The sequence below is a fragment of the Triturus cristatus genome, chromosome 2_1 (assembly GCF_964204655.1).
Source record: "Triturus cristatus chromosome 2_1, aTriCri1.1, whole genome shotgun sequence".
NCBI classification, from domain to species: Eukaryota; Metazoa; Chordata; class Amphibia; order Caudata; family Salamandridae; genus Triturus; species Triturus cristatus.
The window spans coordinates 632,120,444-632,145,208 of NC_140581.1; the positions used below are offsets into that span (position 1 = coordinate 632,120,444).

Below are 24,765 nucleotides of genomic sequence, written 5' to 3' on the forward strand. Positions count from 1 at the left end.
TGACATGGTCAGGTTGCCTGTAGATTTTACTCTTCACAGGCAGACTGTCACCAGTGTCCACCTCATGGGTGCACCAGTTTGTCTGACTTGGGGTCAGAGAGAACATATGTGTAAACCAACGAAGTCAGTGTAATCTCAAGAATGCACTTACCATCCGTAGAAGCACTGGTCTCCAAGGTCAGAGCCTACCCAAACAATTACAGGGAGGAAAACAGACCTGCGGAGGTAATACAAATTTTGTATGAAAAGCCCTCACTCACCAACCTGGTTGGTGACATGCTTCATCATCGGGCCCCACCGGGCATGGCCGAGTGCCATCCCAGTGTGCTGCAACGCCAGGTTACTGCGGAGCGGGGTTGTGTGTGGTGATAGTGAATTTAAAATTCCCAATTGAGTCAAAAAAGTATTTTATTCGTTTTGCTAATTGGAAAATTAAAACATAATAAAAAGGAGTGATGGTCAAAAAAATAACAGACCGGGTTCACTCCGTGGCGGTCAACATGTTTCTGCCTTTATGTGTAGTTTACAGGCTTTCTTCAGGACCAGAGTGGAAGTGTGGGTGCCCCGGTGGTGTGAACGCACTAAGGTTCACCCTTCCGTGGGCTGCTGTGTGAAAAATAAAATGAAACACAGGGGAAAATCCGCCAAAAACTATAATGGTGGAGAGAAACGAGTTTACTTGTGAGGCTAGACTGTTCGTCGCCTCAGGGATCCCAGACCCGGTGGCTTGAGGCGGTGTAGGTGCCTAACGGGTGCCGAGCAGCGAGGGCGGTGTGCCATATTTGCTCGCACCTCTCCCCCGGGATCCCTGAGGCGACGAACAGTCTAGCCTCACAAGTAAACTCGTTTCTCTCCACCATTATAGTTTTTGGCGGATTTTTCCCTGTGTTTCATTTTATTTTTCACACAGCAGCCCACGGAAGGGTGAACCTTAGTGCGTTCACACCACCGGGGCACCCACACTTCCACTCTGGTCCTGAAGAAAGCCTGTAAACTACACATAAAGGCAGAAACATGTTGACCGCCACGGAGTGAACCCGGTCTGTTATTTTTTTGACCATCACTCCTTTTTATTATGTTTTAATTTTCCAATTAGCAAAACGAATAAAATACTTTTTTGACTCAATTGGGAATTTTAAATTCACTATCACCACACACAACCCCGCTCCGCAGTAACCTGGCGTTGCAGCACACTGGGATGGCACTCGGCCATGCCCGGTGGGGCCCGATGATGAAGCATGTCACCAACCAGGTTGGTGAGTGAGGGCTTTTCATACAAAATTTGTATTACCTCCGCAGGTCTGTTTTCCTCCCTGTAATTGTTTGGGTAGGCTCTGACCTTGGAGACCAGTGCTTCTACGGATGGTAAGTGCATTCTTGAGATTACACTGACTTCGTTGGTTTACACAATTTCCCTCGAGGGGATCAGTCGTGTTATTACCCTTCCTCTTTTGTTGTTACTTTACAGAGAGAACATATGTCTGTAGGATTGCAGAACTTGTCTGCAGTCCTGTTGCTGATGGACAGTGAGGCTGTCAGAAAAGACTACACCATCAACTGAGCCATCATCAGGGTTCTGAGTCAACAGGTCTGGGAGAGGGTCACTCTCTTCCTCCTGCCCCTCGTCTGTAGCCATGAGTAAGCCCATGTCTGCCCTGTCAACATATGCCTTCAATCTGTTGACATGAAGCACCCTGTGGGGGCTTCTGGGAGTTCCAAGGTCCACCAAGTAGGTGACTTCTCCCTTTTTCTCAACAATAATGTGGGGTCCAGACCATTTGTCTTGGAGTGCTGCTGGGGCCACTGGCTCCAACACCCACACTTTCTGCCCTGGCTGGTAAACAGTCAGCACAGCCTTTTGGTCATGCCAAGCTTTTTGGAGTTCTTGGCTTGCCTCAAGGTTTTTAGAAGCCTTCTTCATATACTCTGCCATCCTGGAGCGGAGACCAAGTACATAATCCACTATGTCAAGTTTGGGTTGTCTGAGAGGTCTCTCCCATCCTTCCCTTACTAAACATAAGGGTCCTCTTACAGGATGCCCAAACAAAAGCTCAAAAGGGCTGTAGCCAACCCCCTTTTGTGGGACCTCTCTGTAAGCAAACAGAAGGCAGGGTAAAATGATGTCCCATCTTCGCCTAAGCTTGTCTGGTAAACCTTTTATCATTCCCTTTAGGGTCTTGTTGAATCACTCAACAAGCCCATTGCACTGTGGGTGATAGGGTGTGGTGAACTTGTAGTTCACACCACACTCCTTCCACATTGCAGTCAAATATCCTGACATGAAGTTGGCAACTCTGTCAGAAATGACCTCCTTTGGAAAGCCCACTCTGGAGAATACTCCAAGCAGGGCCCTTGCCACAACAGGAGCTGTTGTGGTCCTCAGGGGAATAGCTTCTGGATACCTGGTGGCATGGTCCACTATCACCAGTATAAATCTGTGCCCAGATGCTGTTTGTGGGTCCATTGGTCCTACAATATCTATGCCCACTCTTTCAAAGGGGACCCCCACCACAGGTAGTGGTATAAGGGGGGCCTTTGTGGTGCCACCTGATTTGCCACTGGCTTGGCAGGTGACACAGGAGCGACAAAACTCCTTGGTATCTTCTGACATATGGGGCCAGTGAAAGTGAGGGACAAGCCTGTCCCAAGTCTTGTTCTGGCCTAAGTGTCCTGCAAGGGGAATATCATGGGCCAAGGTAAGAAGGAAGCCTCTGAACTTCAGTGGTATGACCAACCTCCTGGATGCACCAGGCTTGGGGTCTCTAGCCTCTGAATACAGCCGCCCCTCATCCCAATACACTCTATGGGTACCTTGAGCATTCCCTGCAGCCTCAGCAGCAGCCTGCTGTCTGAGGGGTTCAAGAGAGGGGCAGTCTTATTGAGCCTGTCTCAGATCTGCCCTTGAAGGTCCCCCTGTCCCAAGAAACTCAACCTGATCAGGTTCAAGTTCTTCTTGGACAGTTCCTTCGGGGCTCTCAGAATCATCCTCCTGTGAGGGCTGATCCAGTGTCTGAGGCAGGGGAAAAGGCACAGCCTTTACCCTACTGCTCTTTTTCTTGGTTTGTGACTGGTCCATAGTTTCAGGATCCAGCACTTGTTCAGTGGTGCACTTTTTGGCCTGTGACCTGGTCACAGCAAGGACATGTGCATCTATCCCCAGCATTTCTGCATGGGTCCTATACTCCACTTCAGACCAAACTGAAGTTTCAAGATCATTGCCCAGTAAACACTCTACAGGAAGGTCTGAACTAACAACAACTTTCTTGAGGCCAGTTACCCCTCCCCAGGAGAAGTTAACAATAGCCACACTATGGGAGGTAGTGGCATTGCTAGCGTTGGTCACTAGGTAATTCTCACCTAGTATGATCTGTCCAGGGTCCACAAAGGCAGGTGTCACCATGGTGACACTAGCCCCAGTGTCCCTGTAGGCCTGAGCCATTCTTTGGTTGATAAAAGGAGTCTGACTGTACTTGCCCAGGTTACTGGGGCCTACAGTAGAGGACAAAGCTAAGTCCCCATCACAGATCAGAACAGCCTGAGTAGGTATTCTGACTAGGCCATAATCCTCCTCAGTTCCCAGGGTTAACCCTACTACACCCTTTTGCTGGGAACCACCACTTACAGCTGAACTAGGGGGTACAGTTGCCTTAGGGGCAATGGTGGCTGGGGGCTTATCCTTTTTGGTGCACTCACTAAACCAATGTGAGTTGGACTTACAATAGTTGCACCATGGTTTCTTTTGGCCATCTTTCTTTTTATCCTTTTTGGGACCACCCTCCCCCTGAGCCTTTTGGGGGCCTGGTGAAGACTTCTGTTTTTTTTGTTTTTGATCATTACCCTTCTGGTCTGCCTTTTTCTGATCACCGCCCTGGTTCTGGTTTTTCTGCTTAACGCTAGTCCTGACCCATCTATCTGCCTTCTTTCCCAATTCTTGGGGAGAAGTCAGATCAGAATCAATCAGGTGTTGATGCAGTAGCTGGTTTTGACAGTTGTTAAGGATTTGTTCTCTCATGATCAAATTATACAATCCTGTATAGTCCTTAACCTTACTTCCCACTAGCCACCCTTCCAGAGCCTTAGTGGCACAATCTACAAAGTCAGTCCAGTCCTGAGTCTGTGTCTTCTGGGTATCCCTGAACAACAACCTGTATTGTTCAGTGGTTAGGCCAAACCCATCAATTAGAGCACTCTTCAGGACAGTGTAATTGTCTGCATCCTCATCACTAACTGTGAGGAGCTTGTCTTTACCTTTCTCAGAGAAGGAGAGCCACAAGATAGCTGCCCACTGACTTTGGGGTACCTGCTGCACTTTGCAAGCTCTCTCCAAAGCAGTTATCCATTTGTGGATGTCATCCCCACACTTGTAGGGAGGGACAATCTTGCTCAGGTTTCTATTATCATAGTGCCTGTCTCTATCCTTAGGGATATTGCTGCCACCAGTGGGTTCTAACCCACTTAACTTTTGCTCTCTAGCCAGAGCAAGCTTCTCCTTGGCAAGGGCAAGTTCTTCCCTCTCAATCCTCAGATTAGCTTCCCTCATTCTGGCTTCATGCTCCTTTCTCCGGGGGGGAAGTCATTCCCCTGTGAGAAGAGGCATTAGAGATGCTAGAGTCATTGGAGTGGATGGATTCCCTTCTAGGGGATCTGTCTTTCCTGCTTCTCTGGTTAAGCCCACTTGGGGGTCTGTATGGGGGGACCCCATGCAAACTCCCATGCAAGCTTAGGTTAGCCTGGCTAAGTCTTCCTACTTGGCCCTGGCTGTCTACCTCTTCATCTGAAGTCCCATCTGACTTGTCTGTGGTGGGTAGACCCTCCCTTGTACCTAGGGTACTAGCCTGTGAGGCCCTAAGAGCATCATATTCCTCTAGGATCTGCACTAGCTGAAGGAGGGTAGGGTTTGCACCCTGTTTTAACTTTCTGGAGGTACACAATTGTCTCATCTCCTGAAAAGTTAGGATATCATATCTAGAGGGGGTCTTTTTCAGACCTGCCCCTCCTGAGAGAGCATCTACTTGATCTCCTCCCAGAGACATGATCTAGTGAGGGTGTGGTGTGTGCACCTACCTACACTAGTTGTTTCTACTAAACCTCTCTGGTAGTTGTAGTCAGGGTGTGTTACTCCCTACAACCACTAAGTCCAGTAGGACTTAAGTATTATAATCTATGTTATATGTACCTAAACAATATCTGTGTGATCTTTCAATTTAGTATCTCAAGATTACAATGGTATTACAACAGCAAGCTCAGATCCCAACCGCTGCTCACCAATGTGAGAAGTTGGCCTGATGTATGATGTCACTAGTTCTAGTGTACACCTTATATCAGTCCAAACAACCCTTATGGTGATTGGTTGTAAAGTCAACCTTATAGACCAGCTATCCTAGTGGTAGCATGGACAAGAGCAGTCTTAGGCTAAACTCTGAATGGCATGTGAAGCCAGCTGTGATACCATATATAATCCTTTGAATACCAAATGAAAGGACACCACAACCGATATATATATAAAATAAAGTGTATTTATTCTAGTCAAACCCTCAGCACTCTTTATGAGATTAGAGGTAAGTACAACACAGTCTTATTTAAGCATACATTAAGTCACACAGGTAAGTAATACAGTTAGGTCCTAGGGGCCACGCAAACCATATACTAAAGAAGTGGTATAAGGACCACTGTCATGGAAATAGGATAGGCCTAGTCCTAGGGAATCGCTGGGGCTACACTACACTACCAACAGTTAGGAAGTGGGAGGCCCACGGGATTCAGGTGCAGAGTGGAAACACTCACGCGTAATGCGTATAGTCGATAGAAATAGTACAGTTTTGAAATAAGCAGTTTAAGGACACTTCTGAAGCAACTAGAGAGTCGAGACTCAGAAACTAGACCCTAGGATAGTCACTACCCTTGTGAGCACCGAAGTACCCAAGTTACCTAGCCCACGGGCTGCGGGTGCATAGGTGTGAACTTGCGTCGGGTTTCGTCGTGGACTTCTATGGATGCCTAAAGGAAAGTTGCTGACAGGCAGTCAGTGCAGAGTGTCCGGTGGATCCCAAGGCCGGGATCAAGAAGGAAGGGTACCTGCAAGCAGAAGGGACAGAGTCAAGGTCACTAGCCAGTGACCACGTGGAACCAGGAAGGAACCAGGCGATGTCGTGAAGATTGCAGGTGAAGGGTGAAGCTTGTCGCTGCAGCCACGGGTACCAGGAGACGTCGAGGACGACCAGGACCAGGAGGCGAGCTGTCCCACGAAGGCTCTTGCTGTCGGCGGCGTCGAAGTCGAACTAGGACTCACCAAGCCTTGGCAAGCGGAACCCACGAAGAACGGAGGACTTGCTTCTGGTGCAGACCAGGAAGGTCTGGGGTGCTTCTCTTTTGCAAAGAAGCGGGAGCCAGTCTGGAGGAACCAAACCAGCGGTGAAGATTTCAAGGTGTGTTGTCACAAAGGCCGCTAGCCAACGGGCAAGCAACCGGACAGACGCGGCAAGCAGGAAAATGCAGAAGGGCCCCACGCAGGACTCGTGGAGTGTGGGGGGCTGGTCTTTGGTGCAGATGGTGCTTGGGGTTGGGGCTTCTCAATCCCCGGTGCACAACTTCGAGTGTACCTCAGAAGCTGCGCTGGAAGATACTCGCCACTTTTCCCAGGTAGCCGGTCCCACGTCTCTCGTCGCCTCCACGGATCTCAGCTCGGCTGTGGATGTGGATCAGGGTCGGAGAAGTCTGGAAGTCAAGGCTCTGGTCGGGCTCTGCAGTCGGTCCCTCGTAGAACTTCAGCAAAGCAAAGGGTAGTCTCTTGATGGTGCCTGTTTGCACAGGGTGCCACTCCTTGGCCACAAGGGAGATTCTTCAGTCTTCTTCTTTCGTCGAATGTCGAAGGTCCAGAGTTTCTTTTCAAGTTGCAGGTTCAGGATAATCTAATCTCCTGGGGCCCAGCTACCACTCTTATACTAATCTGGGGGGCTGGGTTGCCTGCTAGGTCACGCCTTATGGGTGGGACCTGGGAGGGGGGTGGTTACACCCCCTTCCCTTAGTCCAGTTTCGCACCAGGACTGGGGCTGGTGTGCCCCAGCACCGGTTTGAACTGGACTATGCATGGGACACCTTGTGTGCCCCAGGCAGTGTCTCGTTTCATTCATCCCTCCCTGCCACAATACACTAAGGCCTGTCTGGGGTGGTGCTCGCACCTCCCAAGGCAGGAAACCTATTGTCCAAGCCTCCCTTGCCGGGATCACTCCCAGCAGCAGGAGGTCAGACTTGTGTCGTGGCAGCAGCATCCATTTTGTGATGCTGGGGCTCTGGTTAACTTTAACCGGGTAAGTAGGTTACAACATGTCTTCTCCCTCTAGAAGGGAGGGATAATATCCTCATCCCCAGAAATGGGATGGGGGTATTATTCCAAAGTGTTAGACACCTTACACAACATGTTTTGATAAAGCCAAACCATAGTTACTATAACCGTTTAAGATTATAAGGCACTTTAAGATTATATGGTAGGCTATATCATAGAACAGCTATAAGGACATGGTTCCGAAAGCTGCAGACAGGCTCAGCTCATGCTAGAGCACCATCTCACATGTTACCAAGCACTCTGCCTCCAGGATTGTTAAGGCCTGCCATAGGAGTGGCTGATAGGTACACATGTGTCTATATATAAGTTAGGTATAGGAATACTACACCTAAGCAAGGAGTGATTACACGACCTTGCCCCAGCTGAGTGATCAGCCAGTTGTGTCATAATGGAAGGCCAGGGGTGGCATAATACATGCTGCAGCCCCTGGTAGGCCTAGGGTACACCTATGCCCTGGGTACCTAAGGTACACTGTACAGGGGCCAATAAGGTGATCCTATCCAAATGGGTTATGCACCTAAAGTACATAGTATCAATTTAGAGAGAGAACAGCAGGGCTGTGGGTCTGATTAGCAGGTCCACAGCCACATCTAAGTCGAAAACCAGTAAAGCAAAAGCAAAAAGTGGGGGTGAACATAGAAAGCAGACCCTACTCTCCTACAGCATATGTGGGCTATATTCGGGCTCTGCAGTGAGACCAGAAGTTCTAGTTGGTGCAGCATCAGGAGAATCTCTCCCACATGGTCAAGATCTCAGTAGAGGTGGGCAGACGTTTTAATTTGGCTGGCAGAATTGGAGGAGTTTAGTAATTCCGCATTACTCTTGTAACGCCGAATTACTAATTAATTGCGCCCCTCCACCGGAGGAATTAATCAGCAGAACCCACAGTGCCTTTCCAATCGCATCCTCTCCGTGACTCTAGAGGCATCCACAGCTTCACCCAGAACCAAATGCAGAAGAAAATGGGGAACATTTTCTGTTGCTGTTCAGTGAAAGGTGCCTCGTTGTTCTAGACTCCTTCGCTCTCTCTGTGCTCCATTAAAATAGTTAGTTGTTGCAGACAAGATGCAATGTGCATGCACTTCCACCACAATACAGATGTGTTAGACTGCATAAAAGTTGTGTGCCCTGTCCTGGAACCGGGTTGGGTGACTGCTGGAGTGTCTGACAGCCCCAGGCACTAGAAGCTTTACTCAGCTGAGTGGTCGGCGAAGATCAAAGGCCTGTCCGAGTCTAGGCTACGTGAAGTCAGGGCGGTGCAGCTTGGAGATGGAGGAAACTGGACCAGAGGTGAGCACCGAAGGCTATACTTACTTCAGCCCGAGCAGACTATGTCATGTAAAATGACACGGCTAGGGTCGTATACGCTTAAACGGTTTGAAGGGGATTCGGTGAGCTTTCCCAATAAGCAATGCGGTGACGAGCTGTGCCTGTTAAGAAATAATTTGGAATTTGAAATAGTAGTGGAAAGGGTCAGTGGATGGTAGAGGTATGTGGGGAGTGATATTCTTGAAAGTGAACATAAGTCTTGGTAAAACTACATGTGTAGAACAAGCCACAACTTAAACGCAAAATGTCTGTATTTAGACTAATCATTTTATTTGTATTAAGCACTTTAAAACGAAAGCTTGTTGTTTTCACATGCATCCTCAAGGGTTACCAGCTTATTTCTTGAACTCATTACATGGATTCCAGTACCCAGCTATCTTGGCTTGCAGTGTACCATGATCTGACAGCCAAGTACTGAGAAGTTTTCAAAGTTAATGCACAACATACGTAAGGCACCACAACAGAAGGGTATACATCTAAATGGATGAAACAGAAATGAAACTATGACATCCAGTTTGGAATAGGAGAAATGACTAGTAAGGAAAAACGTATATATTCCCATGAACTCTGTGTGTTTGTTTATAAAGTTACGCTTTTGCCCTGGAAATCACGTGACAGTCGCTTTATTGAACCTTAGGAACAAACGTGAAGCAGTGGCATAGCATCTGACGTCATAGATTTCCATGCGGAGGCCAGAGCAGGGTGTAGTGATGAGGTAATAGCTGTGGGAGCGCTCTATCCCGTACCTGGACCTTTTGCACGTTTTCAATTTAATTGATAAGATTTTGACCATCAAATCAAAAGCTGCGCACCTGAGAGTTGTTTTTTAAAACCACCTCACCGGCTTTCACAGATGGATGAGCTATGAAACCAGCTGAGAAATATTTCTGAAGTGAGTGCGAAGTGGTTCGGAAGGCAACCACGTCGAACAAAGGGTCCTTTGCCGTGCGCTGATTGTTTGTTTTGTAGGTATTTTACAACTTGAGTTACTTTTTAGCAGCAGTACTTCATCTGAATCTCAGAAACTGGTCGCACATCACTTGTGTTTTGAATACGGTGTGGATGTTTGCTTAAGAGGCGGCAAATCTCCACATTCAGTTCTCTTTGCCTTATTGCTGCTTACTAAAGCAGTACCCAGTTTCTTATTCAATAGGCTAGTGTGGAAGTGCATGGCAGGGTTTGCAACTGCAGCATAAAGGTTTTTGGCTGCTGGTTATCCACGTCAAGCAAGAAGAAACACAGGAGAAATTGCACTCGAAAATAAAAACATCAACTAAAACTAAGCGGGCTGTGCAAGTGTAGGAAAGTAGGATCAGCTTTCATGGTTTTTGCTTGGTGTCAGTATGTTTTTGACCTAGTCTGACTAGGATCCTGCTAATCAGGATCCCAGTCACTGTGCTTTCTCCATAAATTGACCATGGTAAGTACTTTTGTACCTTCCCAATTGGCTACTGGTGTACCCTTGTAAGTCCCTAGTATATGGTAGTAAGGTACCCAGGGCATAGGTACTCTAGGGGTCTCCCATGAGCTGCAGCATGTATTTTGCCGCTCATGGGAGTCCACTTAAACTGTGATTACAGGCCTGCCATTGCAGCCTGTGGGGGTTGGTGCTTGCACCTCTCACAACAGATATAAGTTTCCTTATATCTAAAACTGTAAGTCACCCCTATGGCAGGCTCTTCAGTCCTGAGGGCAGGGTGCTTGCTTACAAGTGTGAGGGTGCCCTTACACGAGCAGGACACGTCTACAAACCCCAGAGTCGATGCTCCAGGCTTTGTAAGTTTTGTCAGCCGTTTTAATACATATAGTGGGCATCAGTCAATACAAGATGTCTAACAATATAGTGGTTGCACCAAAACCGATCATGTTTAATATCAAACGTATTGGAATCATACCCCAGTCACTAACCTGCATCTGCAGGAACTGCAACAAAGCTGACCGATCTGCTGCCCCTGACGTCCCACGGACTTCCTGAGGCTCAGCAACACAGGTGGTGGTTCTGCAACTCCCTCGAGGCTTGACCTGTCCTCTCTGCAATTTTGAGGCCAGTATTCCTTGTCGGAACTGCTGGGGCCAAAGCCCTGTGCACTGCTTCGACTTGCCATTACCAAGGCTTGAAAAAGTCTCTAAGAGCCTCCCTTCTTGAAATGCTGCTCTCACTCAGGTGACCTTGGGTTGTGCGGAATTCCAATGAATCTCATGGAGTTTTTAGTGGCTAACAAACCAAGATTGGGTCAGTGGCAGACACCTCTCCCTTCCCCAACCAGAGCTGACCGTAGTGGTACACCGATGTGTCGCTCCTGGACTAGGGTGGAAATCTTCCCTCAATCAGGGGAATGGTAGTACAGGTGTTCATGGATAACACTTCCACCATGTGGTATTGCAACAAACAGCGCGGCATGGGGCTAAGGACCCTTTATCAAGAGGCTTTGTGCCTCTCGAGGTGGCTGAAACACCACAGCATATCCTTAGTCATTCTCCACCTGGCTCTCTAAAAGCCAGAGCGGACAAACTCAGCTGTTGATACCTAGTGGTTTACGAATGGAGTCTCCATCCGGAGGTTGCGAAGGGTGTCTTCCAAGAGTGCAGTGATCCTTGGTTAGATCCGTTCGCCTTCGCCGAGAACATGCAATGTCAGCAATTCTGTGCTGCTATTGCTTGGAGAAGCTTTTCATCTCAAGTGGAACTCCAGCCTCCTGTACACCTTTCCACCAATACCACTCCTGCACAGAGTACTCAAGAAGATCAGAAATGGCTGGGGTCAAATAATTCTTGTGGCTCCAGATTGGGCACAGAGAGTCTGGTATCCGGAGCTGTTGAGCATGAGCACTGGTCCACCAGTCAGGCAGCCTATTTGGGAGGCTCTTCTGTTGCAGCAGCAGGGCAGGGTTTCTGCACCTGAACTTGAAAACGCTTCATCTTCATGTTTGGAGACTGAGCGGCGACAGTTAACAACTTTTGACCTTCCGCTCAAAGTATGCAATATTACTCTGGCATCCAGGCGCCCCTCCACCAAGACAGTATAAGCCTGCTGTTGGAGCAAGTTTGTGGAATATTGTACTGATAAACATGTTGACCCTCTATCTGCACCCTCTTCCCAGGTTGTTCTGTTTATTTTTTGCTTGACCCAGCAGGGCTCTTCTTTGGGCATATTAAGAGGTTATCTTTCTGCCATTTCATCATTCCTGGTGTTGCCTGATTTGCCATACCATTTCAAATCCCCTTTTGTACATAAGTTCCTCAAAGGACTCCAGCATATGTTCTCACCAGCACCTTTCGTTATTCCACAGTGGGAGTGTAGTGTAGTTCCTATATCCCTGATAGGCTCTGTACATTGGAATAATATACACTATAGTTTTGACATAGGACTGAGGTCAGTATGTCTCTATCGAGTACATTAAACTTAATTACTTGTGTGTGCCAGCTAACTCAGGTCACTAGAAACTTCTTGAATATACAAGAAGGGATTCGTTTCTGACAACCGCATAAACATGACAACTTTGTTTCCCTTAGAGTCGGAACAATCTCAGAACCGTGGAAACGATAGATAACAGTTTCACTCTTCGTGCATGCTTTGATTCTACAGAGTTACAAAGAAATAGATAGACGGGCGTTTAAATAAAAAGGGTTTATTGAACTGTCTTATTTCACGTGCAAGAGATATGAACTGCTACAATCGTAAGACAGAATGCGAAGTACAATACGTACAGTGTTAGCAGTAAGATAAAATAATACTGCAATAGCATGGTTTGTAGCTATGACATATATTCATAAAATACATACATAAATAACACAGGCTAAAATGTGAATACTCATCTGATGCTTCTAAATTGTTCTACCCCAGTGTACCTAACCTAAGTGTAGTACGAGGTAAGAAGTAGGTGCTCTTTTCTAAAGTATAGCTAGCTATAGTTTTAGTTTTGCCAAGAGTTGCCAAAAGTTTCTCTAAGTTCTAGTCTGCTCCATACCTTAGAATGTGTGAGGTTGGAATCTCTTTCCAGGACTCAATATCTAACATCTCGCAAGGGGAGTCAGAAACACTGGAGCTGGATTCTCTGCGAGGAGGATGGCAGCGTCTGGTCAGTGCGTCAGGCGGGAACTTGATCTCCTTCCGAACTTGTCGTGGCGAACTGCAAGTAGGCAGTCGAACTGGACCGTACCGGAACCGTGGTTTGCCAGGGCAAGTGCTGGTATATTTATACAAGTAAGGGCTGGATTTTCTATGCCTAAATAAGGGCAATATGAATTGTACCTATATAAGGGCATAAATCGGGAAACCTATATACGGAATCTAAATCTACACACAACAGGAGCACAACCTGGTTCTCACATTTCTATTGAGTGTTCCTTTTGAGCCACTTCACAGCTGCCCACTCAGGCTTCTCACCATCAAAACGGCCTTCCTAGTGGCAATAGCATCTTCTTGGAGGGTCAGTGACCTTCAGGCACTGTCAGCACATCCTCTGTACCTAACCATCTACCCAGAGAAGCTGGTTCTTCGGGCTCAAGCATCCTTTTTCTGAAGGTGGTAACTGGGTCTGGACGGAATTCAAATTAGGTTTTCCTTTGCCACGCCTACACGGGTGGTGCAAAATGTTCCTTGCCAACGTACCTGGTGACGTTTTGTGCTCAAATTAAATAAATAAAACATGTTATTCCTGTCACATGGCTCAGTGTTCAGATTCCAAGCTGCCCTGAATGTCTGCACGAGGGCTCATTTGAAGCTTGAATCCTAGTCAGGACTCCAGGAGGCTGGATGCATTCTCTTCAATGTTCCTCTCTGTGTGCATGGATTACAAGAATGGGTTGTGCTCAGGCAGGTCTAGGATGAAGCCCCAGGGCCTGTCCGGCTGTGTCACAAAGTGCTCAGGCCATGGTCCCGTAGGTTTAGGGACGCCTTCCTAGCTGGTCTGGGTCAGAGCTCTGACGGGCCCTGGGCAGGAAGCCACTGGCCTCCTTTCTCCATCCCGACTTGACTCTAAGTGCCCAGAACGGGGTCCCAAAGTAGGAGGTCTTCTTTCCTTGTCTGGGTTCAGAAGCTGTCACTGGGCCCTGAGTCAGAGCTGTGTGAGTCCCCCCTTGAATAGCCGCTTGCCTGAGTCCCAGCTCAGGCTCTGAGAACCCGGGCCTCAGATGCCATGTTCCCTCCCCTTTTCAGAAGTCATTGTGCTACCAGATACCTGTTCTTCGAATGCGGGCATCTGGTCGCGCTGAACCCCGGACATCTGGATATGTGCAATGAGGTCCTAAGGTGAGTCCAGATAGCTGGGTTGTCCTAGAAGTCCCGATGAGGGCTCATTTGGGTGTTCAAGGCTGGGCGGGGTCCCCCAGGCGTCTGACTCTGCAGCTGACATCCAGCCCTGTAAATGTCCTTTACTTCCCGGAGACCAGGCAGGTTTGCAGAGCTGACATACCCATTCAGGGCAACCTGTTCAAAGGAGGAGTAGGGTGGTTAAGCCAGTACTGTACTATACTGTGATTGTGGTGGTTGGGCTGATGCGGAAATCCGGACGACAGCTCATTTGACTCTCCAAGACCAGCCAGGGATCCATGAGGTTAGATGTGTTTGCACCGATAGCCCCCTTTCACTCTGTGTGCATGGATTACAAGAAAGGCAAGTAGCCTTATTTCGGATTATGGGAGACAAGGCATGAGGGACTCCATTATTCTCCGGTTTTTCTCCCCAGGAGTTGCAAGGGACTGGCCTGGCCAGAACTGGGGCTCATAGGGCCTTGAGTCTCTGGCAGTTTTCCAGCTCCTCTGCCTAATAGGCATTTCCTCCAAGCCCTGCTTCCTGGAGAGCTGGCAGGGATGTAAATCCAGCACTGTATTCCAATGGGTAGGGTTCAGAAACTCTGGCCATGCCCTGGATCAGAGGTCCATGGCCCTAAGCCCCCTTCTTCAGTCCGCTGTGTCACAAAGTGCCCAGGATGGGGTCCCATAAACCTAGAGGTCTCTCTTGCTTGTCTGGATTCAGAAGCTGTCACCGGGTCCTGGGTCAGAGATCTGTGAGGTCCCCCTATAGCCCCTTGCCTGATAGCCAGCACGGGCCCTGAGAACCATAGCCTCAGTGTCTCCGTCCCCTCCAAGGATGAGCAGAATCCTTTTTCAGAAGTCACAGTGGCACCATATGGACGTCCTTCAGGTCTGAGTATCTGGTTGCATGCTGTGCATTCGTATAGGACACCCATATGCCCTAGCTGCCCTGAAGTCCCAGGGCGGGCTTGTTTTGCTCTTTGCTTCAAGCCAGAGCTCTAGGAGGTAAGGTGAGTTTTCTCTGGTAGCCCCCTCTGTCACTTCATGTGCACAGATTACAAGAAAGGGGGTAGCCTTGTCCCGGTTTAGTAGTGACAGTGCCCTTACGCTCCCTTGTGGACTGGTGATACTCACCCAGGTGCTGCCTGGGTCTGTAGCTGCCTTCCAACCTAGTCCGATGCACCGTTTCAACAAGCCTTGCTTCCTGGAGAGCAGGCAGACATACAAAGTTGGTATCCTCATGCAAGGCGGCCTGTTCGGAGTGGTTTAGCCAGCAGTATAATGTGGTCATGATGGCTGAGCTGATCTGAAAGTCCTGATGAAGGCACAGTTGACTCTCCAAGCTCAGCCAGGGCTCCATTAGGTCAGATGCATTTGCTCCAATGGGTCCCTTTCACTTGGTGTGCATGGATTACAAGAAAGGAAGGTGACCTTCCTCTGGATTATTAGGGACAAGGTATGAGTGATCCCTGTTGTCCTCCTGTCATTCTCCCTAGATATTGTGGTGCGCTGAAGTACTGCTTCAAAGTTTCCAGATCCAGTTTAATGCCTGTGGACAATATTTACAAGATGAGGAATGCGAGGTTAGATAGTGTCCACCAGAAAGATAGTTACCAAAGGTAAGTGATTTAGTCAATAAAGCTAATTTTTTGACCCGGACAATGAATAATTCGAGTTGCCCCTTCTGAACCTGAACTTGTGACTTTCAGCTTACTCGCGGTCTTATCAGCAAGTGCATACCTCACAACTGTTTTACTGGCTTCTTGGTAAAGGTGTATAAAGTGCTACTCCATAAATACTAGTGATATATTACACCATCATATTGAAGTACAATCATCTCCATTGTCGTAAAGGCAACCTGTGTGGTGCTATTATGCTTTTTCCTGTGAAATGCTTCCACATCAATACCAACACAATTAAAAGGCAATAAAGAGCGTGGTCTGGATGGCCAAGATGGCATTTGTAAGCTCCCAGGTCCCCCCACTGGTTGGACTGTGGCAGTACCCTGGCAGACAATAAACCACCCATAACAATCTGATCAGGCATGGAAAAACTGAGAACTACCATATCCCGCTGGCCTTTAATTTAGATCACATTGCAGGTCTTGACTAGCTACATATTTCGGCCATAACTTAACATCTCAAAATAAATATCACATATCAGATATTATTGACAAAGTACATTACAGCAGAACTCCCCACCGTTTCTCCCTTTAACGTATGTCTGCAGAGGACCATAAACTTTAAACAGAACTTCTCCGAATGGACAACCCAGTGCAATGACCAACTAAGTGGATTACTAGCATATAGGACCTGAAACGCTGCTCAAAACACCATCTTACGGGAAACCTTAAACTGCCCTCCTGTCTCTCAAACTTTATCCATCAAACTTTTTCATCCAAGCGCCCTGTCCCATAACATGAAAAGTGCAACTCGATTGCTCTCACGTATGACATGGAGACACTACCCACACAGGCTCAAAACCAGACAACACACACTCAACCACACACCCTACACAGTGTAGCGTTCTACCAATGTAAGCTAGCGATTCAGCACCCCATAGGGGGTAATAAGTGCTATATAAATGTTACAACACAATACAATATGCACATCAAGAAAAGCTGACCTTAGGTATATTGCTAACTGAAAGAGACAGTTATAGATTCCTTACCATTACCTCCAGGCGTCAGACTGGATCCAGAGAACCTTTTCTTAGCAGTACTTACTGCGTGTCGGTAGATGGCATCAGACGACTCCGGCGTCGTGATCGACGGGATATTGTCGCTGTGCCTACTTAGACTCCGCCCCTGCGCACTGACGTAGTTCTTTATTTTTCCGCTCCAACCTAGCGCAGATCCGGAGAGAACTACCCCATTAGTCATTTTTGACTAATCTTTTTTCGACTTTTGTCGACTTCTTTTTTGAATCTTCGACTCCTGGTGCACGGGAAATGTCCCATCTTCGGACCGGCTTCAAGCCTTACGAGGCCTGTCACGAACTGATGTCTGTGATGGAACCACACCTCGTATGACTCTGGTGACTGGAGCGCAACCACGACCCGAAGTCATGCTCCGACTGTCGGGCCATGAATCCTAAGTCTTTGCAGGAGTGGTCCCAAAAGTGCTCTGAGGCCCGGCAGTCGGCTCCACATCGTTCCCGGTCTCACTCAAGAGGAAAATCTCTAGACCGACCGCGGAGCCCCCCACACCTTGTCGTACTCAAAGTCCTCCAAGTCTCCGGGTAAGTCGTGGCACAAGAAGGGGGAGAAGCCCTGGTGCTCTTCGTCTTCTCCCCGCCGGTCGGCTGACGCGACGCAGGGCCCGGAACGTTGTCCCTTAAAGGCTCCGTCTTCGGTGCCTCCTTGTGGGATGACTCACCGCCTCCCTTCATTTCCAGGAGCCGGAGCGTCCCCTGCCCAGCTTCGTGCATTTTACGAAGCCCTCCTTTCCATCTTTGGGCAGCCAGACTCCGCTGGTGCGCCTTCAGCCCCACAGAGCCGGTTGGGGGTCCTGGGCCTTCGATGCCGGCGGACCCGGTGCCGGAGGACCCCACGGATCCAGGCCTGGATCCGTATCGACGACGGTCGACATAACTCGACCCTCCCCGGTGACAACGCCCCTGGCGCTGGTCGTGCCCCTGACAGATGCCGCCCCAACCTCAACCCCCTGATGGACCCAGAACCGGATCGACGTCGGCCGACGATTAATCCGACGTCGGAGGGTACTTTTGTTCTCCTGTTCATCCCCGGTGTTCCCTATCACCCAGAAGGTGGTGATGAGGATTGGGAGGTGTCACTGGACCCTTTAGCAGACTGTTTGAAGAGCCGGACTGGAAAGAGTCCGGACTGGAAAGAGTCACTGCACACATTCACAAGACACTACTGCCTGGACAGCCAAGTCTGGAGAGACGGCTTCTTTGTCCGCTCTGCTCTCCAGGACTTTCTGGTGTGGACTTAGTCCGCAGACCCACCTCCGGGTTGGTATTGCTGGGGTATTTATTCTAAGGTAAGGAATCTATAACTGTTTCTTTCAGATGAAGGAGTTACTTACCTTTGGTAACGATATATCTGTAAGACCCATAGGTTAGTTAGATTCTCTACTGCCCCACCCATCCTCCCCGTTCTGCGAACTGACTTCTAGGGTTAAGGACTTCCTTTCAGGGCCCTAGTTTTGTGCACCAGTGGTCAGTGTCGTGCATGGCTCTGTGCTTCTGGCGTGGAAAGTTGTGTACAGATCTGACGTCAACGCAAAAGGGTGGCGTCTATGTAGCTACTGCGACGTCATCCAGGCGACCACAACGCCAACGACGAACGCGGAGTCGACCAACACCACCTTCCGGTGCGCAGGGGTACTGCTGACAAAAAACTTTCCGTATCCAGTCTGATGCCTGGGGGTAATTCTAAGGTAAGGAATCTATAACTATCCTATGTTTCTTACCGATATATCGTTACCGAAGGTAAGTAAATTGTTCATCACTCCTGGGATGGGGTGGGCATCTGGGAGAGGCGAGATCAGAGGTGTCTGGTCTCTGGCGGAGGCCAGGCTCCATATCAACACTGTTGAAGTTTCGGGCGATTCGCCTGGCAATGAAGGCTTTCTTTCCCTCTCTAAAGGGGAAGGTGGTGCAGGTGTTCACGGACAACACCACTGCCATGTGGTACTGCAACGGATAGGGAGGAATGAGGTTGTGGATGTGAGAAGTTGGCCTGATGTATGATGTCACTAGTTATAGTGTACACCTTATATCAGTCCAAATACCCTTATGGTGATTGGTTGTAAAGTCAACCTTATAGACCAGCTATCCTAGTGGTAGCATGGACAAGAGCAGTCTTAGGCTAAACTCTGAATGGCATGTGAAGCCAGCTGTGATACCATATATAATCCTTTGAATACCAAATGAAAGGACACCACAACAGATATATATATAAAATAAAGTGTATTTATTCTAAGCAAACCCTCAGCACTCTTTATGAGATTAGAGGTAAGTACAACACAGTCTTATTTATGCATACATTAAGTCACACAGGTAAGTAATACAGTTAGGCCCTAGGGGCCACGCAAACCATATACTAAGTAAGTGGTATAAGAACCACTGTCACGGAAATAGAATAGGCCTAGGCCTAGGGAATCGCTGGGGCTACACTACACTAGCGTTAGTTAGGAAGTGGGAGGCCCACGGGATTCGTGTGCAGAGTGGAAACACTCACGCGTAATGCGTAAAAGTCAATAGCAATAGTACAGTTTAGAAAACGGTAGATTTAGGACACTTCCGGAGTAGCTAGGAAGTTGAGACTTGAAAACTAGACACTAGGATAGTCACTATCCTGATGAGCACCGGAGTACCCAAGTTACCTAGCCCACAGGCTGCGGGTGCATAGGGGTGAAGATGCGTCGTTTTCGTCGTCGACTCCTATGGATGCCTGAAGAAAGATGCTGACAGGCAGTCAGTGAAGAGTGTCCGGTGGATCCCAAGGCTGGGATCAAGAAGAGAAGAAACCTGCAAGCAGAAGGGACAGAGTCAAGGTCACTAGCCAGTGACCACGTGGAACCAGGAAGGAACCAGGCGATGTCGTGAAGATTGCAGGTGAAGGTGAAGCTTGTCGCTGCAGCCAGGAGGACCAGGAAGCGTCGAGGACGACCAGGACCAGGAGGCGAGCTGTCCCACGAAGGCTCTTGCTGTCGGCGGCGTCGAAGTTGGACTAGGACTCACCAAGCCTTGGCAAGCGGAACCCACGAAGAACGAAGGACTTGCTTCTGGTGCAGACCAGGAAGGTCTGGGGTGCTTCTTCTTTGCAGAGAAGCGGGAGTCAGTCTGGAGGAGCCAAACCAGCGCAGAAGATTTCAGGGAGCGTCGTCACAAAGGCCACTAGCCAGCGGGCAAGCAACCGGACAGACGCGGCAAGCAGGAAAATGCTGAAGGGCCCCACGCAGGACTCGTGGAGTGTGGGGGGCTGATCTTCGGTGCAGATGGTGCTTGAGGTTGGGGCTTCTCAATCCCCGGTGCACAACTTCAAAGGTACCTCAGAAGCTGCGCTTTAAGTTACTAGCCACTTTTTCCAGGTAGCCGGTCCCACGTCGCGCGTCGCCTCCACGGGTCTCAGCTCTGCTGCAGATGTGGATCAGGGTCGGAGAAGTCTGGAAGTCAAGGCTCTGGTCAGGCTCTGCAGTCGGTTCCTCGTAGAACGTGGGCAAAGCAAAGGGTAGTCTCTTGATGGTGCCTGTTTGCACAGGGTAGCCACTCCTTGGCTACAAGGGAGATTCTTCAGTCTTCTTCTTTCGTCGAAGGTCCAGAGTTTCTGTTCAGTTTTGCAGGTTCAGGATAATCTAAAGTCTTGAGGCCCAACTCCCACTCTTATACTAATCTGGGGGGCTGGGATACCTGCTAGGTCACGCCTTATGGGTGGGACCTGAGAGGGGGTGGTTACACCCACTTCCCTTTGTCCAGTTTCGCGCCAGAGCTGGGGCTGGAGTGCCCCAGCGCCGGTTTGAACTGGACTATGCAAGGAACACCTTGTGTGCCCCAGGCATGTCTCATTCCTTTCAGCCCACCCTGCCCCAATACACTAAAGGCTGTCTGGGGAGGTGCTAGCACCTCCCCAAGCAGGAAACCTATTGTCCAGGCCTCCCTGGCTGGGATCACTCCCAGCTGCAGGAGGTCAGACTTGTGTCGTGGCAGCAGCATCCATTTTGTGATGCTGAGGCTTTGGTCAGAGGCTAACAGTTGAAGTATGATTTTAACATGTCTTTCCCTCTAGAAGGGGGGAATAATATTCTCATGTCCAGAAATAGCATGGGGGTATTATTCCACAGTGTTAGACACCTTACACGACATGTTTCGATAAAGCCAAACCATAGTTACCATAACCGTCTAAGATTATAAGGCACTTTAAGAGTATATGGTAGGCTATATCATAGAACAGCTATAAGGACAAGGTTCCGAAAGCTGCAGACAGGCTCAGCTCATGCTAGAGCACCATCTCACATGTTACCAAGCACTCTGCCTCCAGGATTGTCAAGGCCTGCCATAGGAGTGACTGATAGGTACACATGTGTCTATATGTAAGTTAGGTATAGGAATACTACACCTAAGCAAGGGGTGATTACACGACCTTGCCCCAGCTGAGTGATCAGCCAGTTGTGTCAGAATGGAAGGCCAGGCCAGGGGTGGCATAATACATGCTGCAGCCCCTGGTAGGCCTAGGGTACACCTATGCCCTGGGTACCTAGGGTACACTGTACAGGGGCCAATAAGGTGATCCTATCTAAATGGGTTATGCACCTAAAGTACATAGTATTAATTTAGAGAGAGAACAGCAGGGCTGTGGGTCTGATTAGCAGGCCCACAGCCACATCTAAGTCGAAAACCAGTAAAGCAAAAGGAAAAAAGTGGGGGTGAACATAGAAAGCAGACCCTACTCTCCTACAGTGGACACTAGGTCAAGGGGCTCTTCGTCTCTGGAAATGTCTGGAACATCAGTGCATGGCCCTGGTGGTTCAACACCTGGCAGGTTATCTGAGCGCCAGGTTGGACGAACTCCGCTGCCGGGGCCTAGCAGATCACAAATGGCTTCTTCACTTGGAGGTGGTGCAAGGTCTCTTTCAGTGGTGGGGAGAACCTTGGTTGGGTCTGTTCGCCCCCAAAGAGAACTTGCAATGTCAGCAATTCTGCACATTGGAGTTTCCAAGGTGGCACTCACTCAGCGACGCCTTTCGTTGCAAGTGGAGTTGCGGCCTCATGTACGCCTTTCCGCCTGTACCACTTCTGCCCAGAGTGCTGAAGAAGATTAAGCGCGACTGGGCCCTAGTTATTCTTGTGGCCCCGGTCTTGGCATGAAGAGTCTGGTACCCAGAGCTCCTGAGCATGGCTATCGATCCTCCACTCAGACTGCCTCTTCGGGAGGATCTTCTGTCGCAGCAGCATGGGATGGTTCATCACCCGAACCTGTCCAGCCTCCACCTCCTTGGTGGAGATTGAGCGGCGACAGTTGACAGCTTTTGACCTTCCGCCCGAAATCTGTAATGTCATCTTGGCAGCCAGGCGTCCTTCCACTAAGACAGTATGTTGGTGAAATAAGTTTGTGGCATAGTGCACAGCAAAGGTTGTGAATCCCCCTTTCTGCCCCTCTCTCAGAGGTCTTTTTGTAAATACTTTCTTTGGCCCAGCAGGGATCTTTCTTGCGAACTCTTAAAGGCTATCTTGTGGCCTTCTCTGCTTTCCTTAGGCTATCCAATCAGCCATCTTTGTTCAAGTCCCCTATTGTAAATAGATTCTTTAAGGGCATTACTCATCTCTTTCATCCATCTCCTTTCGTAATGCCCCAGTGGTACTTGAACCTTGTCTTAACTTATCTGCGCTCCCTTCGAGCCTCTTCACAACTGTCCTCTCAGGCTTCTCACATTAAAAACTGCATTCGTTGTTGCCATCACCTCTGCTCGCAGGCTGAGTGAGCTTCAAGCTCTTTCTTCTAAGCCCCCTTTCTTCTCTGTGCATCTGGACAAAGTGATGCTACGAACGAGACCCATGTTCCTTCCAAAATGGGTTACACCTTTTCACATTGGACAAGCCATCCCACACTTTTTTCACCTCTGCACCCTTCCAAGGAGGAGTTGAGACTCCACCGCCTGGACCCTAAACCAGCGCTGTCCTTCTACCTTGACTGTACAAATGATTTCCGGGTGGATGATCAACACTTTGTTGGCTATGCAGGTGCCAAGAAAGGTCAGGCTGTTCAAAAGCATAGCATACCATCTCTAGATGGGTTGTCCTTTGTATCAAAGTCTGTTTCACTTTGGCGTAAAAGGAACCTCCAGTGGGACTCCGAGCTCATTCCACTAGAGCTACAGCTGCCACCACTGCTCTTGCACGTGGAGTTGCACTCATTGACATCTGTCAGGCAGCCACGGCGGCATCCTTGCACACGTTCATCAGACATTACTGCCTGGACAGACAAGTCTGGAGGGACAGCTATTTTGCCCGTTCTGTCCTCCAGGACTTTCTGGTGTGAACTTGGTCTGCTGACCCTCCTCCGGGGTTGGTATTGCTGGGGTATCTATTCTAAGGTAAGAAATCTATAACTAACTATCTCTTTCAGATGAACAAGTTACTTACCTTCGGTAACAATGTATCTGTAAGAAACATAGGTTAGTTATAGATTCCTTCCCACCCCACCCATCCTCCCCACTCTGCGAACTGACTTCTAGGGACAGGGACTTTCTTGCAGGGCCCTAGTTTTAGCGCACCAGTTGTCAGTGTCTTGCATGGCTCTGTGCTTCTGGTGTGGAAAGTTGTCAGAACTGACATCAGCGCGCGGGGGCGGCGTCTAAGTAGGCACTGCAACGTCATTCCGGCGACCAGGACGACGGACGCAGAGCCGACCGATGCCACCTACCGACTGCTAAGAAAAAATTCTCTAGATCCAGTCTGACACCTGGGGGTAATTCTAAGGTAAGGAATCAATAACTAACCTAGGTCTCTTACAAATACATTTTTACCGAAGGGAAGTAACATGTTCTTCAAAAAAAGTTTCAGATTTTCTCATGTATTTTAGTGGAAGATCAAACCTAGCACAAAATAATATCTTTAAATCCCCTAACCTAATTAAAAGGTTTATGAGAATTACATTGGGTCAGACAGCGGTCTATCTTATAACTGATTCTTGATCAGGAGTAATGGCTACCAGTAAACTAAGCAGATTATCTAGGTTTTGTGGGAATTGTTTTGAATCAGAAATTACTTGATTGTCTGTTTTGATGGTTAAGGGTCGGCAAACGTATGTGATTCCACATTACGTGTATGGTAGCAGATGGCAATCACGATTAAGTTCTATATGCTATTGTGAATTGGGAGGATGTATTACTGATTCACTGCTTAATTATTTTGATACATTTTTAATAAGTGTTGATGGTTTGTGATGTATTTTTAAATGTCGCATCTTTGATATATTATTAGTATGTTTAAATAGGTAACAAAAATGGGTACACTATTTAAATTAATAATTAAAGTGAAGCCTCACGTCACAGAGTTAGAAGCGCTTTTGTCTTTACATATAGTATGGTGAAGAAACTGCTTAATAAGTGTTTAGCAGACAAGATTTGTCTGCAAACAAAATGCTACATGGAAGCAAGTGTAAGTTACTTAATATTGCAGCTAATGTTGTTCCATGAGAAATGTATGTGATTTAATTAAAACCAGTTCACTTCATTCTTGTTTTCTTATCTTCTGTAGCTAGTAGTGGGCCGTCCAGCAATGTGTCTAGTGCGGGTCCGTCATCTCCTTCAGAAAGCGTCGCTCCTCTTATTGACATCCCGGCTCAAACATCTTCACAGGAGGTTGATGAACTTCAGACCGAGATTAGACCCCCTTCGTGAGAGTACGCCCTTCATGCTGTCCTTCATTCAACGAGTATTTTCAGGGGTGCAGGTCAAGAAGTCAGGGTTTTTTTTACTGTAGTATTATATCTGTATATATATATATATATATATATGAATGTATATATCCATATAAACTTTATAACTATTATCGTTTACAAATTGAAAATAGTGTATTAAGAACAAGACAACAAAAACGACCAAAACGAGCTATGTAGTGAACATTTACTTACTTTTGAACATAAAGCTGCAGTAGTTTTTTATACTGTACCAGTAACTGTGCTGGTGTGAATCTCATAGTGTATGTTACTCTGTATGTTTAATTCAGGTTTGTAAATAATGCTTTTAAGTTGATTAATTGTCTGAACGTCACAATCACTGTTACTCCATACCACGCTCAATGAATTATATTTTTTGTGTAATAGAGTTTTCTGATAATTGTGTGATATCTGGCTAGCTCAGACTATCAGAT

General features: G+C 48.1%; 1 protein-coding gene across 1 annotated transcript in view; it reads left to right on the top strand.

Moving 5' to 3' along the window:
- Nucleotides 1-24,424, top strand: part of PPIP5K2 (diphosphoinositol pentakisphosphate kinase 2) — a 1,583,220-nt gene extending 1,558,796 nt beyond the window's left edge. Inside the window, exon 28 of the mRNA XM_085632565.1 lies at nucleotides 24,151-24,424. Coding sequence (XP_085488691.1) covers nucleotides 24,151-24,293 — 143 coding nt within the window. The 3' untranslated portion in view covers nucleotides 24,294-24,424. The remainder of the gene's footprint in view (nucleotides 1-24,150) is intronic.
- Nucleotides 24,425-24,765: the final 341 nt, after the last annotated feature.